Source organism: Wyeomyia smithii, chromosome 1 (assembly GCF_029784165.1).
Source record: "Wyeomyia smithii strain HCP4-BCI-WySm-NY-G18 chromosome 1, ASM2978416v1, whole genome shotgun sequence".
Classification (NCBI taxonomy): domain Eukaryota; kingdom Metazoa; phylum Arthropoda; class Insecta; order Diptera; family Culicidae; genus Wyeomyia; species Wyeomyia smithii.
Genome location: NC_073694.1, coordinates 150,029,976 through 150,050,038, shown reverse-complemented (window position 1 = coordinate 150,050,038; position 20,063 = coordinate 150,029,976). Strand labels below are relative to the sequence as shown.

Genomic DNA, 20,063 nt, shown 5'->3' with positions numbered 1-20,063 from the left:
AAACATTTCATCCAGTGATCTGCGTTGAATTCGACCAGGAGCGTTTAGAGAAAACTTGCTTAGAAGAGTCGGGCAGTCGATTTCACCTAGAATAACTTTAGCAGCAGCCATTGCCTGCTGAGTTTTTCTTCTACGTTCCAGAGAAGCAATCCCTAACAGATTACAACGGTGTTCATAAGGAGGAAGGTTCAGCCTGTCTGTCCAAGGAAGTCTACGAAGTGCGAAACGGACAAAACGCTTCTGCAGTCTCTCAATCCTATCAATCCAAGTTGTCTGGTATGGTGCCCACACTACAGCTGACGACTCCACAATCGATCTTACCAACGCCGAATATAGCGATATCAGGCAATGGATATTAGTGAAATCTTTAGACACCTTCATAAGAAATCCTAGCTGACGACTTGCACGGTCAATAATATTGGCTCGATGGGGCCCAAAAGTCAATTTATCATCAAGTAGTACCCCAAGGTCGTTAATTTCATTGACACGAGCAAGAGGTGTACGTCCGATTGTATAAGTGGCTTTTATGGGATTACTACATCGATGAAATGAAATAACAGCACGTTTCTGGACACTTATAGTCATTAGGTTTTTTGACACCAATCTTCAAAAATATCCAACAGATCTTGCAGTCTTTGGCAGTCGGAAAATTTGTCAATGACCATAAATATCTTTAGATCGTCAGCATAAAACAGTTTACATTTTAGAGTTTGTATTATATCATTTTTTATATTGTTATTGTTGGGATGTGATAAAGTTCCTTTGAGTTAACTTGCCTTGAACACAACAAACATCTTTTTTATCTCAAGATTGATTCGATTTTCAAGAGCGTACAATGTTGTCATCATGAATCTGTCAAAATGTCGGTCGTTATTCTCGATAAGCATAAGCAGCACGTTTCTCATTCATGAGCTTCCTTTGTGATATAATCACTAATTTTTGTGCAAAAAATGGCTCGTGTACACAGATTCAGGTGAGTTCTTTACGATTCAGCTAAATTTTGGTGGTTTACAATGATTTCTGTGTAAAAATAAACAATTTTCAAAGTGTTCCATAATAGGGACCGAAACAAGGTAGTTTTACACAATTATGGATCACTTCGATTGGTATAAGATTTTTACAAATTCAAACACCTTATCAACTAGGGTAATCGCTCCATTATTCATCTCAACAGCTTGGTGCACCTATATTCATCTTATTTCTCGCATTTGTCCAATTTACCGTCAAATTTCTACAAATTTTTGAAAGTAAATCTATTTGATTCTCGTTTTTCTCAAATGGCTGAAAGTTTTACGTTGAAAATATGGTAAAATTTGACGATAAATTGATAAAAAAGGCGTGATGAGATGAATATAGGTACTGAGATGAATATTTTATTTTTTATTTTTTTTTTATTTTTATTTTCATTATATAGGAGCGGTTACCCTATAAAACACGTTTTCAAAGCAGAAACGTGAATCGGAGATCCAAACGGAAGCTTTACAGTGTTCAGTCTTTGGAAAATGCTGTTTCCGAAGCCCGCAGGACAGAAAAGCTCCGTATGGCGGCAAAACGCTATATGGTCCCATATACAACGCTGCATCGTCACGTTAAGCATCCTTCAAGGAATGACAGACCCGGACCCCCAACCCTACTGTGATCAGAAGAAGAAGCTTGTTCGAACCGTGGGCATTTTACATGGCCAGAGCTTGATTTCCGATGAGCGAGACCGACTTGATAAACGCCGTGAAAGACTACGCCGATAAAATCCGTGAAACACGTGATTTACCTGCTTCTGTCCCAAGTCAGTATAGCAATTCGAATTTTTTTCAAAAAAAAAGCTTCACTGATATTTAAATTGTTTAGGTAAGAACTGGCCACGTCGTTTCTTACAAAGACATCCTTTGATCAAAAAGAAGTTTACCACAAACCTGTCAAAATCTGGAGCTAATGTGACCGAAAACATTCTGCGAATGTGGTTTTCGGAAATTGAAAGCATTTTTGAGGAAGAGGGTATCGACATGTCGATTTTCAATTTCCCAAATCGAATATTCAATATCGATGAGTCCGGTTCTAGGCTGGTACCAAAAGCATTCAAGGCCTTCTGCGAGAGTAACGTTGAAAACATTTACCGTGCTGGATCGAAACCCGTACAGTATCGAAATCCGTACACCTTGATGTTTTTCTTCAGTTTTAAGCATTACAAAAATGAAAACTCATATAAAAGTTACATGCACATGTCCGTTGAACTGTTGGCTTTCTGTTAAATTAAACTATGCGCCAGTAGGCCATGAAATAAAAATATTAAAAATGAAGAATCAATCGTGTATCGGTTTCAGTTGTCATTTTGTCGCATCGTTAGAGATTTCACTAAGGAAACGTTCTTCAGATAAAAACGTTTTTCAAGTGGGATATAAGTGTTTTATTCTGTGAATCTTTTTGAAATCGATTGAAAAGGTAAGTCTTTGACATTTTCGAGCTGTGTATTGTCTGGTAAATAGTGCAAATTGTATTTATTCATCAAAAACTGTGCCGTACGGATTTTGATCCGTGTTAATCGCTTGAATCGAAATCCGTACAGCGTGTGTATCATGCATATTTTGTTGTACTTTCATCCTTGTTTTCAGCATTTTATGGAAAAAAGCATAAATATACGGCAAACAATCCCGAAAGAGCGCGAGGGAAAGTCGTACCGGGAAGCTTCGAGAGGCTCCGGCGTTCTAGTGACTACGATAAAAGAGCCGTAACTAATGGCGACGAATCTCAATCAAAAGGAGTTCCACCAACCTTCACTGCTGGAGAGAAAGATTTGGATCATGAAGTGGGGTATAGCAATCGGGGGGCCCGGGGCATTTGCCCCCTCCTTAAATCTGGGCCTGGAAGAAGGCGTCTTGCAGCTGGTAGTTGAGTAAAATTTATGTTTTTTATGTCGAATCATTCAATTGGGACCTAAAGCTATTCCAGTTCTTGAATATCATTAAAAGAAAGCCGCATTTTCTGAGCAAAACTTGATTTTAAAAAAAAGTTTATCGTTTTCCTTCGATTTTTAGACGAAAAATAAAAAATTGCTCGAAATTTAGGGCATTTCGAGCAGTTTTTTATTCTTCATTCAAAATTTGAAGGACAACGATAAACATTTTTTCAAAACATGTTTTGCACAGAAAGCTGCACTATTTCAGCTGATATAAAAATTAGAAAATCGTGTAAAACTTTAGGAACCAATTGACCGCCCCATTTTTTTTTTTTTTTGCTTAGTGTAAAATTTTATAAAAAGTAATCCTTACTCTACATGCTCAAATAAACAAATAATAAATAAATATTATATATTTATTCGTAAATTTTAAGATAAATTGAAAGATAAAATTCATTTACGTACTTCTATATCTATACGGATTTCGATTCACTGCTGTACGGTCTTTAATCCAGTCTATATCGCGTGCGTGCGGATTTCGATTCAAAAGTGTACGGATTTCGATTCAGACGAAAAATTGCGTTCGGATTTCGATTCAAAACATGTTCTATTCAAACATGATTTTTTCGAGTTTCAGAGTAGTTTAAATCATTTCGCTTGAAAATAGTGATAAAATATAAGTAGACCTATAAGTTAACATGTCAGTTTAAAGCAATATGTAATTTCTTGATTTTATATTGACCGTTGAAGATTATCATGTGCTTAAGTGTACGGATTTCGATCCAGCACGGTACATTGTTAATAATAATTCAAGTAAAGAAAGCTATACTACTCTTTTCGGAGCCAACGCAGCTGGTGAGCTAACCCCGCCAATGATTTTGTATTCGGGACAAAGAGTCAGTCGTGAAATCGCGGAAAGCATACCTAAAGGCTGGTCGGTAGGTGTTTCCGAAGAAGGGTGGCAGACATCCAAAACCTCCTACGAATATACCAGGCCAATGATTACTTTAATTGGCCTGTAAAGTCCAAAATTGAGCTTCCTGGAGTTGTTTTTCTGGATGGCCAAAAGAGTCACATCAGTATAGAGCTGATGGAGTTCTGCAAACAACAACACATAATACTAGTTTCACTCTACCCCAATTCCACAAGAATTCTCCAGCCACTAGATCGATCGTTCTTTGGTCTTTTAAAGAATATTTGGAACAAAGTCCTAAGAAAATTTCACCTGGGTAATAATTCTGCAAGAATTACAAAAACAAACTTTCCCAAACTTTTGAAAACGGCTTTGGACAATTTTACGAATCTAAAAGAATACTTAAAAAGTGCTTTTAAGCTCTGTGGACTGTGCCCTTGGAATGTTAATGCGATAAATTTTATTCCCTTACCCAGAACATACAAGTGGCTGCATAAACTTTCGATGCATCAAGTCAGACAACTGACAATGGTCATGAACTCCAATTGCAATATGTCGAACTTGGATTGCAATCCGATCAATTGACGAGGTTTTTGGACAATTAGAAAAGGGATTATTGGTGCGGCCCGCTTGACGAGCTCGCGTTGTTTAATTTTTGGAAACTTACCAAAGATAAAGCGGAAGGGTTGCTTTTCACGGAACCACGTCAGCAGTCAGAAAGTGTCACTTTGTTTTTATTATGAATTATTATATTATATTATGTTGGTAACATCGAATGTTCATATCTATCGACAACAGCCCATGCAGAAATCGCTGGTAAATATCAAATTGTATAGTGATATAGATATTCTTTATATTATTGCCATTTTTGTATAGATGCTGCGAGAAGTGGAAGTAGTGATTGTCGTGCTCCACTAACTGAACCTTCTAGTGCCCAATCAGGTAAGCAATGAAAAAAAGCAGTATTTAACTTTAACTAATAAAGTCGTTTTTTAAACTCTAGATTTTCTAAACCCTGCCTCAACAAACGAATTGACGGATATTACGTTAGAGACTACAGATGCTACTTACAAAAATTCTAGGGATCCATTTGAAGAGGTTCTAGTTTGGCCGAGAGTTCACACTAATGGTCCAAATCAACGCAAACGTCGTGGACAAGAACATGTACCATCTGTTTCTACCAGTGACAGGTGGCTGGAGTGATCTAAGAAGAAGCAAGGATCGAAGAGCGAACAATCAAGAAAAAACAGAATGATGAGGATAAACTTCTTAAGGCGGACAAACATAAAAAAGTCGAGGAAAAGCTAAGAAAAAGTGACCAGTTCCAAAAAGGTCGATACTGCGATTTGAAACAGGGTTTGACAGGGTTCGTAATTGGGACCGCTCTCACAAGTAATCCTGAACAAACTGAAAGATTAGATCATTCTGTAGCTAAACTTAGTTATAGATAACTTTTGAAGAGTTGGATGTGTTAGAAATGATTTTTTAAAGGCATTCATATTCCTAAGTGATCCATAATTGTAGGGGGACTGTACGATAGATTTTATTGTATAAGGTTATACTGAATTATTTCATTAGTTTTCTAAGAAGGGCAGTCATAAATGTTGTTTTCCTATGTCTGGAGGTCAAAACGTCAATCTAAGTGTATTTTTAGATTTTCCTTGACAAGTAGGTTTAATAATTTTCCTACTGTCACGACGGGTCCCTGGTCGCAACGTAACGCTTCATATTGCAGCGCGGCATTCGCCGCTGACAAAGTGACGTGAAGACCAACTGTCATAACCCGTCGGAGCGTCAAGACATAATGGAATAGGAGAAATCAGAACAGAATAATTCTTCATGCAGTGACAACGTGCAATTCATTTCTCTACGCAATTCAATTTATTATTCTAGTTAAAATCTATAAAATACTATATTAAATACTAAACCTAAAGTACCACAGCTCTTAAAACTAAATTTCCTATATACAATTTTCGGGAGTGATAGTTTCTAAAATATATTTTCTGTACATGTAAGTACGGATCATTTGAGGGTTAGAAATTCTTAACCTATTGCTTAAATAGAATTATATATCTAAAGTTACAAGTAAGGCATAGTGGGACAGGAAAGCCAATACCACTTCCAGAATAATCACACCAAATTTGTAAGTAATCCTAAGCGAATCAGTTTGTAAAACCAGCCTAAATAAAACTTTTTCTGTAGCTTAAAGCTAACACAATATAACACACGTGTTTGCTACCATAGAGTTGGTGATTCCAGCCCAACATTTCTTTAAGAAATTTGTTCGGGTATCGGAAGTATGGCAGAGAATTCCCCCCGAAACTGCCAAACCTGTGACCGAACGGCCCTACCGGCGGACGACAACATACAGTGCGGCCTCTGCAAGTTGTGGGAGCACGCGGAATGCGCTGGCATCGACATGCATACCCGACAGCCGGGTGTTTTATATGTGTGCGGTAAATGCTCGTTGCAGGGGAAGTCCGACCACTTGAAAGTACCCGAGATTGGTGGCCGCACGACTCGATCAAGTTCCAAACCAGGACCTAAGGCAAGTTCTAAGGTAGGATCGAAAAGAAGTTGTAAGAAGGGAAAATCGAATCCTGGTGGCAGTGTAACGTCGAGTGTACGTGCTGCAATATTGACGGAGCAGCTGAAACTCGTCGAGGAAGAGCAGAAGATGCAGGAACTAGCCCTCCAAGAAGAGCAGGATGTTCGGAACCGACTGTTGGACGAAGAAGAACGCCAATTGGAGGAGAAAAAGCGTCTTCGAGAGCGAAGATTAAAGGAGGAGTTAGAATTGAAGCGAAAAGAGCAGCAGATTAGTAAGGAATCTTTAGAAAAGCGGCAAGCGCTCATCCGGCAGATAGCAGAGGCTAGTAGTAGAGGTGGTTCCATCGTCAACTCAAACCAGATGGTGGAAGATTGGTTAAACAGACAGGACGCTGGACAATCAAACGGAAATCTACTGGGGAATCCAAACAACCCCAACGTGACCCCGATACCCGATGTCCCAGCGGATCTCCCCTTTCCTCCGTTGACACCAACACCGCTACCACACCGAGGTCTGCCCACAGTTTCAGGGGCCCCCGGACAATCCAATCCACCGGCTCCCCCACCGTTGTCACCGATTCCATCGGCCTTTCCCGGTACACCAGCTGTGCCACAGCCATCAAGTCCACCGGCTCCGTTGCCGCTGCCATCGAATCCGCCTGTTCCCGTACCGCAGACTCCGATTCCATCCGGAATTCCCGGTACGCCAGGGGATCCGCAGCCAACGTATCTGCCCTCTCCGTCGCCTCAGCTACCACAACCCGTTGACCCGACTCAACCTTCTTCGGCCAGCCCCGTTCCCCTCGTTCGTGTATTAACACAAGCACAAATAGCGGCGAGGCAAGTTCTGGCCAAAGATCTGCCCTTGTTTAGCGGGAGCCCGGAGGACTGGCCCTTATTTATAAGTAATTTCGAACAGTCTACGACCACCTGCGGTTATTCAGATGCGGAAAACCTTGTCCGCCTTCAGCGGTGTTTGAAAGGACACGCACTAGAGTCCGTACGAAGTCGCTTACTCCTGCCGGTGAGCGTACCGCACGTCGTTCAGACTCTGCGTACGTTATTTGGAAGACCTGATCTCCTGATTAGGTCGCAATTGAGCAAGATTAATCAAATTCCCTCGCCGCGACACGACCGACTGGAAACGGTCATTCACTTTGGCCTAGCAGTGCAGAATCTTGTTGATCACCTCAAAGCGGGACAACAACTCAATCATCTCGCGAATCCTGTGCTTTTACAGGAACTGGTGGAGAAATTGCCCGGTTCAATGCGTCTTGACTGGGCAGTTTACAAAAACAATCATCCGCCTGCAACGTTGGACACCTTTGGCATCTTCATGTCTGGTTTGGTCACAGCGGCAAGCGAAGTTAGTTTCAGTATTCCAGGAGAGAGCTCTCAGAAATACATCACGTACACTGAAGTCAAAAACAGTAAGCCTAAGGGTAACACGGGCGTCGTTCAGGCACATTCTGCAGAGCAGCCGACAGCTCCAACCACTAACAAAACCTCCACCGGCGCGAAACCGGACAAGCAGTGCCAAGCGTGCGGTCGAACCGGCCATCGAGTTGCTGAGTGTCATCAATACAAGGGAGCCAGTTTAGACGAACGGTGGAAGCTAGTCCAGCAGAAAGAACTTTGTAGAACGTGCCTCAATAGTCACGGCAAGTGGCCGTGCCGATCCTGGAAAAGCTGTGGTGTCCAGGAATGTCGCCAGAAGCACCATACACTTTTACACTCCGACACGTCCTGCGATCGATCCGTTTCAGCTAGTCACGTAACCTCCGGTAATTTTCAGTGGCCACTTTTCCGCATTCTTCCCGTGGTTCTGTATGGCAACCATTCCTCCCAAGTTGTCTACGCCTTCATCGATGAAGGATCGTCCTACACTCTCCTGGATGAATCAGTTGCGAAAGGTCTGGGAGTCGCGGGGAAAACAGATCCGCTCACCTTGAAGTGGACCGGAAACGTGACACGGGTCGAACCGACCTCGCAATGTGTCCAGCTTGATATCTCCGGCAAAAATATAAATTCCCGATACTCTCTTTTCAATGTCCGGACGGTTAGTCGACTAGTTCTTCCTACCCAAAGCATTAAGTACCAGGAGCTAGCTGAGCGCTTTCCCCATCTGCGTGGTCTCCCCATCGACGACTATGAGTCGATCGAACCCAAGCTTCTCATCGGCTTGGATAATTTGAAACTGGGAGTTCCGCTCAAGCTGCGAGAAGGAGGGCAAACTCATCCGATTGGGGCAAAGTGCCGTCTAGGTTGGAGTGTCTACGGTTACGTCCCAAATCTGTCGTCGCATTCAGCAATCGTTGGATTTCACGTCGGAGCGGTCTCAGATCGCGACCGCGAACTCAACGAACAGCTCCATGACTATTTCACGCTTGAAGACAACGGAGTCACCATTCCAAGTCCTGAAATGGAATCCGAAGATGAGAAACGAGCGATACGGTTACTACAGGAGACTACACGACGCCCGCCCGAGGGAGCACATTTCGAAACCGGATTACTGTTTAAAACGGACGATCCAAACTTTCCTGACAGTTATCCCATGGCTGTCCGACGTCTGGAGGCACTAGAGCGTAGACTTCAACGAGATCCAGCGCTGAAAGAACGTGTGCACCAGCAAGTATTAGACTACGAACGGAAAGGATACACACACCGTGCAACTCTTGCCGAATTCACTTCCGTTGAGGCAAATCGTGTATGGTACCTTCCCCTAGGCGTCGTTACAAACCCCAAAAACCAGACAAAATCCGGCTGATCTGGGATGCGGCGGCCAAGGTGGGGGAAGTCTCCTTTAACTCCCGTCTCCTAAAAGGAGACGACCTACTAGTCGCGCTCCCGACGGTCCTCAGCCAGTTTCGCCAATTTACAGTGGCGCTTACTGGTGACGTCATGGAAATGTTTCATCAGCTGCGAATGCGTTTCCCTGACTGTCAATCGCAACGTTTCCTTTTCCGGTTTTGTTCCTCGGATAACCCCCAAGTTTACGTCATGGACGTCGCTACATTTGGGGCGTGCTGTTCCCCGGCGTCGGCACAGTACGTAAAGAACCTTAACGCCGATGAGTTCGCTAGCGATTATCCAAGAGCAGCGGACGCCATCAAGAAAAAGCATTACGTCGACGACTACTTGGACAGCTTCAAGACGATCGAGGAGGCGATTACAGTCGTGAACGAGGTCAGGCTTGTGCAGTCCAAGGGAGGCTTCACTCTACGGCGATTCCTTTCCAATGAACCCGAAGTGCTGCGAGGAATAGGTGAAGTAGCTGAAGAGGAATCTAAAAGCCTTCATATGGAACGAGAGGGCAAGTCCGAATCGGTACTTGGGATGCAATGGATCCCGAAAGAAGATGTGTTCATCTACTCCTTCGGAACACGCGATGATTTACAGGCCATCCTGCATCCAGATCATATGCCCACCAAGCGTGAAGTGGCCAAGGTGGTCATGAGCCTTTTCGATCCGCTCGGTCTAATCGCGTATTTCCTGGTTCACGGTAAAATCTTTATCCAGGAGCTCTGGGCGCGTGGAGTCGGCTGGGATCAAGAAATCCCCCAAGAACTAAATGGACGTTGGCGACAATGGGTGTGCTTACTCCAGCAACTGGGTCAACTTCGCATTCCTCGAAGCTACTTCCAACCGACACATGACTATTCTCGTCTGCAAATCCACGTCTTGGCTGATGCTAGCGAAGCCGCTTACGCCTGTGCAGTGTACTTCCGCTTGGAGACGCCCCGCGGCATAGAAGTGACACTTGCTGAAGCCAAAACTAAAGTTGCCCCGTTGAAAACACTATCTATTCCTCGTCTCGAACTGAAAGCGGCAGTTTTGGGCGTACGCTTGATGAACACGGTCCTGAAACGTCATACCTTCGTGGTTTGTCAACGCTACTGTTGGAGTGATGCAACCACTGTCCTTGCGTGGGTGCGCTCCACCGATCATCGGCGTTATAATAAATATGTAGCCGTTAGGGTCGGCGAGATCTTGTCATCCACGCAACAATCCGAGTGGCGCTGGGTCCCAACCAAGCTCAATGTTGCGGATCTCGCTACAAAGTAGGACAACGGACCGCAAATTACCATGGACAGTCCCTGGTTTCAAGGCCCGGCCTTTCTCTACGAGCTCGAAGAGGGCTGGCCCAAGCAGCGAACGATTGCCTCAACCGAGCAAGAGCTTCGTCCGTCCCATTTTCATGCCGCACACTTCTCTTCGGACATGGCATTCAACCGATTCAATCGATGGACCAAGATGCAGCGTGTAGCTGCATATGTTCTTCGCGGGTTGAACAACTTCCCCAAGCGCCGATCGAGGGAAAACCTGCAACTCGGAAACCTAACAAGCGACGAACTTCGACGAGCAGAAGAAATCCTCCTGAAAACGGCACAAAGCGATTTCTACGCGGAGGAAATTGCAGTTTTGGCTAAGACTCAAGGTCCACCCGAGCAGCGTCATGCAATCGTGGACAAATCCAGCTCTATCTACAAGCGGTGGCCATACCTGGACGAGAGCGGAGTTCTGCGAAGTCGGGGACGAATTGGCGCGGCACCATACGTACCGGCCGAAGCTAAGTTTCCAATCATCCTCCCCAAACAACACCTAATCACCTTCCTTATCGTAGACTGGTACCACCGCCGTTTCCGTCATGCCAACCGAGAAACCATTTTCAACGAAATCCGCCAACGGTTCGAGATTTCAAACCTGAGACGACTACTGGAGAAAGTTCAGAAAGCGTGCGCTTTCTGTCGCGTAGCGAAGGCGATGCCAACACCACCACCAATGGCTCCGCACCCTGAGATGCGCTTGACGGCTTTCGTTCAGCCCTTCACGTTTACCGGACTAGACTATTTTGGGCCGATACTGGCGAAGGTGGGTAGGGGCAACGTGAAGCGCTGGGTGGCACTATTCACGTGCCTCACGACTAGAGCAATCCACATGGAGGTGGTACACTCGTTAAGCACGGAGTCCTGTATCATGGCAGTACAACGTTTTGTGGCACGCAGAGGCATCCCAAGGGAATTTTGGACCGATAATGCTACCTGCTTCCAAGGCACCAGCAACGAGATGAGGGCGCTAAAAGAAGCTAGAGACAAGGCTTTATCCACAAAGTTCACGACCTCCCAAACTACCTGGAAATTTATACCCCCAGCGGCACCACACATGGGCGGTGCGTGGGAGAGATTAGTTCGGTCGGTCAAGGTAGCGATTGGAGCGGTTATGGATGGCCCACGAAAACCCGATGACGAGACACTGGAGACGATTCTCCTGGAAGCGGAGGCCATGATCAACTCCAGGCCTCTCACCTTCATTCCGCTGGAATCTGCGGATCAGGAGGCATTGACCCCAAACCATTTTTTGTTGGGCAACTCTTCTGGCACGAAGTTCCTACCCACCGTAAAGCTGGACAGTCGTTCACCACTCCGAAGCAGTTGGAAGTTGGCCAGGTACATCACCGATGAGTTCTGGCGCAGGTGGCTAAAGGAGTACCTCCCCGTAATCACACGAAGATGCAAATGGTTCAAGGACGTGAAAGATCTGGAGGTAGGTGACCTAGTTTTGGTGGCTGACGGAGCGGCACGGAACCAGTGGGCTAGGGGGAGGATCGAGAGGGTGATTCCAGGACGAGACGGCAGAGTACGACAAGCGTTGGTTCGGACATCGTCAGGAACTCTACGTAGACCAGCGGTGAAGTTAGCTGTTTTGGACGTCGAGGTGAACAGTAAACCTGGCATCGGTGACCCCGGATCTTGAGACCCTCACCAAGGTTTACGGGCGGGGGTATGTCACGACGGGTCCCTGGTCGCAACGCAACGCTTCATATTGCAGCGCGGCATTCGCCGCTGACAACGTGAAGACCAACTGTCATAACCCGACGGAACGTCAAGACATAATGGAATAGGAGAAATCAGAACAGAATAATTCTTCATGCAGTGACAACGTGCAATTCATTTCTCTACGCAATTCAATTTATTATTCTAGTTAAAATCTATAAAATACTATATTAAATACTAAACCTAAAGTACCACAGCTCTTAAAGCTAAATTTCCTATATACAATTTTCGGGAGTGATAGTTTCTAAAATATATTTTCTGTACATGTAAGTACGGATCATTTGAGGGTTAGAAATTCTTAACCTATTGCTTAAATAGAATTATATATCTACAGTTACAAGTAAGGCATAGTGGGACAGGAAAGCCAACACCACTTCCAGAATAATCACACCAAATTTGTAAGTAATCCTAAGCGAATCAGTTTGTAAAACCAGCCTAAATAAAACTTTTTCTGTAGCTTAAAGCTAACACAATATAACACACGTGTTTGCTACCATAGAGTTGGTGATTCCAGCCCAACACCTACAATTACATTAACTTAACTGCGAAAGCTATAACATTCAATAATATAAAAAATTGTACAAATATATATATATATATATATATATATATATATATATATATATATATATATATATATATATATATATATATATATATATATATATATATATATATATATATATATATATATATATATATATATATATATATATATATATATATATATATACACGCAAAACTTTTCCTTATTACCTTAGAAGCAATAGCGCAAAATTGCCTTTAAGGTAACAAACCTATTACTAAAAAGGCAATAAAAATCTTCCCCAGTCAAGTAACAACACATACTGTCATATATTTAGCACGTGTTACGGGAGTACGACCATCTAATAATGGTCGTGCAACCACATGCAAGATTTTTTCTGTCATAAACTGCTCCCTTTCCATCTCAAGTTAAAAAAAAAATCACACACCGTCGCATATGTTGCACATGTTACAAGTTTCTTCAATCTCCAATTCATCCGGTGAGCGTGTATTAGTTCGCTCGTTGTATGCATACGGAGTAGAGGAAGAATATGACAAGAGCTGCCAAGCAGCATTTTCCCCGTCATAGAGTATGCAAACGTTGATGATTTCAAAGATTTGAAATGCGTCTTTAAATGACATCACGATCTGTAAACTGCGTTAGAGAAAAACAAAAGCATTCGCTTTCTTGCAAGCTATTCAAAACACATACTCATTGGTTCATGGAAACTCATTTGCACCTGTTTGAAAAAACAAAACTCGTGCCCATCCAGAACAATATTCGCAACTTCGGCAACTCTGTTCAGACAGTATAACATATTTTCATTTCATGTAAACACTGGGGGACGAAACGAAAGTGTTTCTAATTAGACATTTGAGGTTGACGGGTGAGATTCTCATTATGTGGGGATGAAGGGAAGCAAAAATGAATCTGACCGTTGCATCAATACAAATGCAGCGAGTGAAGTCTTGCTAACACATGCACTGCGGTGCTTGGCTGTATGTTCTACTGCAGAAACACATACAAGCGTGTGCCCGTCATTATTTTTGTTACTTTTCGGTTATTACTATTTGTGTATAATGCGCAGTCATAAGACACAATAAGTAATAAAAAATTGCCCTAAAGTAATAAAATGTTCCCCGTTTGCGTTGGGTGTATATATATATATATATATATATATATATATATATATATATATATATATATATATATATATATATATATATATATATATATATATATATATATATATATATATATATATATATATATATATATATATATATATATATATATATATATATATATATACATATATATATGGGTATATAGGGGATTTAGGGGCCGAGAAAGGTGACTAAGGTCATTCGAGACCCCTTCCTCTTCTGGAAGGGAGGGGTCCCATACAAATGAAACACAAATTCATCAACATCTCGAAAACTAACCAAGCAAATGGAACCAAATTTGACAGGTGGATGTTTTTAGAGGTAACAAATATATCCACAATGTTTTGACACCCCTCCCTCTTCTGGAAGGGAGGGGTTCCATACAAATGAAACACAAATTCATGCACATCTCGAAAACTAACCAAGCAAATGGAACCAAATTTGGCAGGTGGATGTTTTCAGGTGTAAAAAATATATCCATAATAGTTTGACACCCCCTCCCTCTACTAAAAGGGAGGGGTCGCATACAAATGAAACACAAATTCATGCACATCTCGAAAACAAATCAAGTAAATTGAACCAAATTGTGCTGGTGGATGTTTTTAGGGGTATAAAATATATCCATAACAAATTGACGCCCCTCCCCCTTTTAAAAGGGAGGGGTCGCATACAAAAGAAACACAAATTTCGCACAGCTCGAGAACCAATCCACCAAATGGAACCAAATTTGGCATGTAAATGTTTTTAGAGGTAACAAATATGTTCATAATGTTTCGACACCTCTCCTTCTTCTGAAAGGAGGGGTTCCACACAAATTTCTGCACATCTCGAGAAATAATCAAGCAAATGGATCCAAATTTGATATGTTGAGGTTTCTGAGAGCAAGAAAATTTTTTGACTCCAGACGCCATTGTTAAATTTAAGATCGAAACTTCCGGTTTCTATCCGTAAAATGTCTCCAAATATCATTTTCAAAACCGGTTTCTGAAAAACAGCGAGATATGACCAAATACCACCCGATATGGGTATTTCCGAAATCGTGATGATACACTGGAACCACAAATCGACCTCCAAAAACATTTTGAGTTGTAAAATGGCGACTTTTGGTGACTGGAAATCTGCCGAAAATGACCAAATACCACCTAATATGGGTGTTTTTTAAACCAGAATGACGTTCAGAGGTCAGAAATTGTCTCCAAATGCCATTTTGAAATCCAAGATGGCGACTTACGGTTTCTGAAAACCAGCGAGATATGACCAAATACCACCCAATATGGGTATTTGCGAAATCGTGATGATGCATTGAAACCACAAATCGACCTCGGACAACATTTTGAGTTGTGAAATGGAAACTTTTGGTGACTGGAAAACTGCCGAAAATGACCCAAAAATAACCAAATATGGGTATTTCTCTAACCAGAACGATGCTCAGGAGCCAGAAATTGTCACAAAAAGTCATTTTGAAATACAAGATGGCGACCTACGGTTTCTGGACAATAGCCGAAAATGACCAAATACCACCCAATATGAGTGTTTCTTTAACCAGGATGACGCTCAGAGGCCAAAAATTGTCTCCAAATACAATTTTGAAATCCAAGATAGCGACTTCCGCTCTCTGAAAAATAGCCAAAAATGGCCGATTTCCATCCAATATAAGATGCTTCGATACCAGAATGATACACAGGAGCTAAAAGCGACCACGGACACCATTTTGAATTCTAAGATGGTGACTTCCGGTTTCTGGAAAATAGCCGAATATCACTAAATAATACCTATTATGGGTGTTTCTTGAACCAGAATGCCGCTCAGGGGCCAGAAATTGTCTCCAAAAGCCATTTTAAAATCCAGGATGGTGACTTCCGGTTTCTGAAAAATAGCCTAAAGTGACCAAATACCACCCAATATGAGCGTTTCTTTAACCAGAATGATGCATAAAGCTAAAAATTGACCTCAGGCACCATTTTGAATTGTAAGATGGCAACTTCTGGAAAACAGCCGAATACTACTACATATGAATATTTCCGTAATCGAAATGATGTATAGAAGCCAAGCATTGACCCCTGACACCATCTTGAATTCAAAGATGACCACTTTCAGTTTTTGAAAAACAACGAAAATAACTGAATACCACCCAATATGAGTATTTCCGGAGAGGTGATGTACTGAAGGCAGGAAGGAGGATGTTGTCATTCCGATAAAACCAATAATTTCAAACGATATAAACAAATCGCAAGAAATCAATGAATTTGGAATGTTGAAAATTATTAAATTAAACACAAAAATAGGCGGGACGAAGTTTGCCGGGTCAGCTAGTATATATATATATATATATATATATATATATATATATATATATATATATATATATATATATATATATATATATATATATATATATATATATATATATATATATATATATATATATATATATATATATATATATATATATATATATATATATATATATATATATATATATATATATATATATATTTGTACGATTTTTTATATCATTGAATGTTATAGCTTTCGCAGTTAAGTTAATGTTATTGTAGGAAAATTATTAAACCTACTTGTCAAGGAAAATCTAAAAATACACTTAGATTGACGTTTTGAACTCCAGACATAGGAAAACAACATTTATGACTGCCCTTCTTAGAAAACTAATGAAATAATTCAGTATAACCTTATACAATAAAATCTATCGTACAGTCCCCCTACAATTATGGATACTTAGGAATATGAATGCCTTTAAAAAATCATTTCTAACACATCCAACTCTTCAAAAGTTATCTATAACTAAGTTTAGCTACAAAATGATCTAATCTTTCAGTTTGTTCAGGATCACTTGTGAGAGCGGTCCCAATTACGAACCCTGTCAAACCCTGTTTCAAATCGCAGTATCGACCTTTTTGGAACTAGTCACTTTTTCTTAGCTTTTACTCGACTTTTTTCTGTTTGTCCGCCTTAAGAGCATTCTTCGGAAGTTTATCCTCATCATTCTGTTTTTTTTTTTTTTTTGATTTTTCGCTCTTCGATCCTTGCTTCTTCTTATATCACTCCAGCCACCTGTCACTGGTAGAAACAGATGGTACATGTTCTTGTCCACGACGTTTGCGTTGATTTGGACCATTAGTGTGAACTCTCGGCCAAACTAGAACCTCTTTAAATGGATCCCTAGAATTTTTGTAAGTAGCATCTGTAGTCTCTAACGTAATATCCGTCAATTCGTTTGTTGAGGCAGGGTTTAGAAAATCTAGAGTTTAAAAAAACGACTTTATTAGTTAAAGTTAAATACTGCTTTTTTTCATTGTTTACCTGATTGGGCACTAGAAGGTTCAGTTAGTGGAGCACGACAATCACTACTTCCACTTCTCGCAGCATCTATACAAAATTGGCAATAATATAAAGAATATTTATATCACTATACAATTTGATATTTACCAGCGTTTTCTGCATGGGCTGTTGTCGATAGATATGAACATTCGATGTTGGTATTCATAATAAAAACAAAGTGACACTTTCTGACTGCTGACGTGGCTCCGTGAAAAGCAACCCTTCCGCTTTATCTTTGGTAAGTTTCCAAAAATTAAACAACGCGAGCTCGTCAAGCGGGCCGCACCAATAATCCCTTTTCTAATTGTCCAAAAACCTCGTCAATTGATCGGATTGCAATCCAAATTCGACATATTGCAATTGGAGTTCATGACCATTGTCAGTTGTCTGACTTGATCAGCGTTGCCAGGTATCCAGATTTAGCTGGATTATCAAGATTTTTGAACATGTATCCAGGTAGACAGCTTTGATGTCCAATTATCCAGATTTTTCATGGATGATCCAGATTTTATCCAGATTTTATTTTCTCTGCTCCGCAAAAAGGTCATCACTTCAATTTTGGCGCGAAATTTTGCAATTTTGTCACCTCAAATTTTGCGTACCCCAAAACTATTATTCGAAAAATTAACCTTTCACCCCACGAAATGACTGCCAGATTTTTTCCAGATTTTTATTTTGCCTTTTCCAGATTTTTGAAAAAATGACCTGGCAACGCTGGACTTGATGCATCGAAAGTTTTTGCAGCCACTTGTATGTTCTGGGTAAGGGAATAAAATTTATCGCATTAACATTCCAAGGGCACAGTCCACAGAGCTTAAAAGCACTTTTTAAGTATTCTTTTAGATTCGTAAAATTGTCCAAAGCCGTTTTCAAAAGTTTGGGAAAGTTTGTTTTTGTAATTCTTGCAGAATTATTACCCAGGTTAAATTTTCTTAGGACTTTGTTCCAAATATTCTTTAAAAGACCAAAGAACGATCGATCAAGTGGCTGGAGAATTCTTGTGGAATTGGGGTAGAGTGAAACTAGTATTATGTGTTGTTGTTTGCAGAACTCCATCAGCTCTATACTGATGTGACTCTTATGGCCATCCAGAAAAACAACTCCAGGAAGCTCAATTTTGGACTTTACAGGCCAATTAAAGTAATCATTGGCCTGGTATATTCGTAGGAGGTTAGGAGGAGGAGGAAACACCTACCGACCAGCCTTTAGGTATGCTTTCCGCGAGTTCATGACTGACTCTTTGTCCCGAATACAAAATCATTGGCGGGGTTAGCTCACCAGCTGCGTTGGCTCCGAAAAGAGTAGTATAGCTTTCTTTACCTGAATTATTATTAACAATGTAAATGTTTTCAACGTTACTCTCGCAGAAGGCCTTGAATGCTTTTGGTACCAGCCTAGAACCGGACTCATCGAGATTGAATATTCGATTTGGGAAATTGAAAATCGACATGTCGATACCCTCTTCCTCAAAAATGCTTTCAATTTCCGAAAACCACATTTACAGAATGTTTTCGGTCACATTAGCTCCAGATTTTGACAGGTTTGTGGTAAACTTCTTTTTGATCAAAGGATGTCTTTGTAAGAAACGACGTGGCCAGTTCTTACCTAAACAATTTAAATATCAGTGAAGCTTTTTTTTTTGAACAAAAAATCGAATTGTTATACTGACTTGGGACAGAAGCAGGTAAATCACGTGTTTCACGGATTTTATCGGCGTAGTCTTTCACGGCGTTTATCAAGTCGGTCTCGCTCATCGGAAATCAAGCTCTGGCCATGTAAAATGCCCACGGTTCGAACAAGCTTCTTCTTCTGATCACAGTAGGGTTGGGGGTCCGGGTTTGTCATTCCTTGAAGGATGCTTAACGTGACGATGCAGCGTTGTATATGGGACCATATAGCGTTTTGCCGCCATACGGAGCTTTTCTGTCCTGCGGGCTTCGGAAACAGCATTTTCCAAAGACTGAACACTGTAAAGCTTCCGTTTGGATCTCCGATTCACGTTTCTGCTTTGAAAACGTGTTTTATAGGGTAACCGCTCCTATATAATAAAAATAAAAATAAAAAAAAAATAAAAAATTAAATATTCATCTCAGTACCTATATTCATCTCATCACGCCTTTTTTATCAATTTATCGTCAAATTTTACCATATTTTCAACGTAAAACTTTCAGCCATTTGAGAAAAACGGGAATCAAATAGATTTACTTTCAAAAATTTGTAGAAATTTGACGGTAAATTGGACAAATGCGAGAAATAAGATGAATATAGGTGCACCAAGCTGTTGAGATGAATAATGGAGCGATTACCCTAGTTGACAAGGTGTTTGAATTTGTAAAAATCTTATACCAATCGAAGTGATCCATAATTGTGTAAAACTACCTTGTTTCGGTCCCTATTATGGAACACTAAGAAAGTTGTTTATTTTTACACAGAAATCATTGTAAACCACCAAAATTTAGCTGAATCGTAAAGAACTCACCTGAATCTGTGTACACGAGCCATTTTTTGCACAAAAATTAGTGATTATATCACAAAGGAAGCTCATGAATGAGGAACGTGCTACTTATGCTTATCGAGAATAACGACCGACATTTTGACAGATTCATGATGACAACATTGTACGCTCTTGAAAATCGAATCAATCTTGAGATAAAAAAGATGTTTGTTGTGTTCAAGGCAAGTTAACTCAAAGGAACTTCATCACATCCCAACAATAACAATATAAAAAATGATATAATACAATCTCTAAAATGTAAACTGTTTTATGCTGACGATCTAAAGATATTTATGGTCATTGACAAATTTTCCGACTGCCAAAGACTGCAAGATCTGTTGGATATTTTTG

The 20,063-nt window shown here is 41.0% G+C and overlaps 1 protein-coding gene and 1 pseudogene across 1 annotated transcript; both read left to right on the top strand.

Moving 5' to 3' along the window:
- The first annotated feature begins 950 nt into the window (after positions 1 to 950).
- LOC129717268 (uncharacterized) lies at positions 951 to 5,006 on the top strand (annotated as a pseudogene).
- A 5,433-nt stretch (positions 5,007 to 10,439) lies between these two features.
- On the top strand, positions 10,440 to 12,107 carry LOC129717267 (uncharacterized). Its single transcript, XM_055667129.1, has one exon. It carries the CDS (start codon positions 10,440 to 10,442, stop codon positions 12,105 to 12,107), a length of 1,668 nt encoding a protein of 555 aa, XP_055523104.1.
- Positions 12,108 to 20,063: the final 7,956 nt, after the last annotated feature.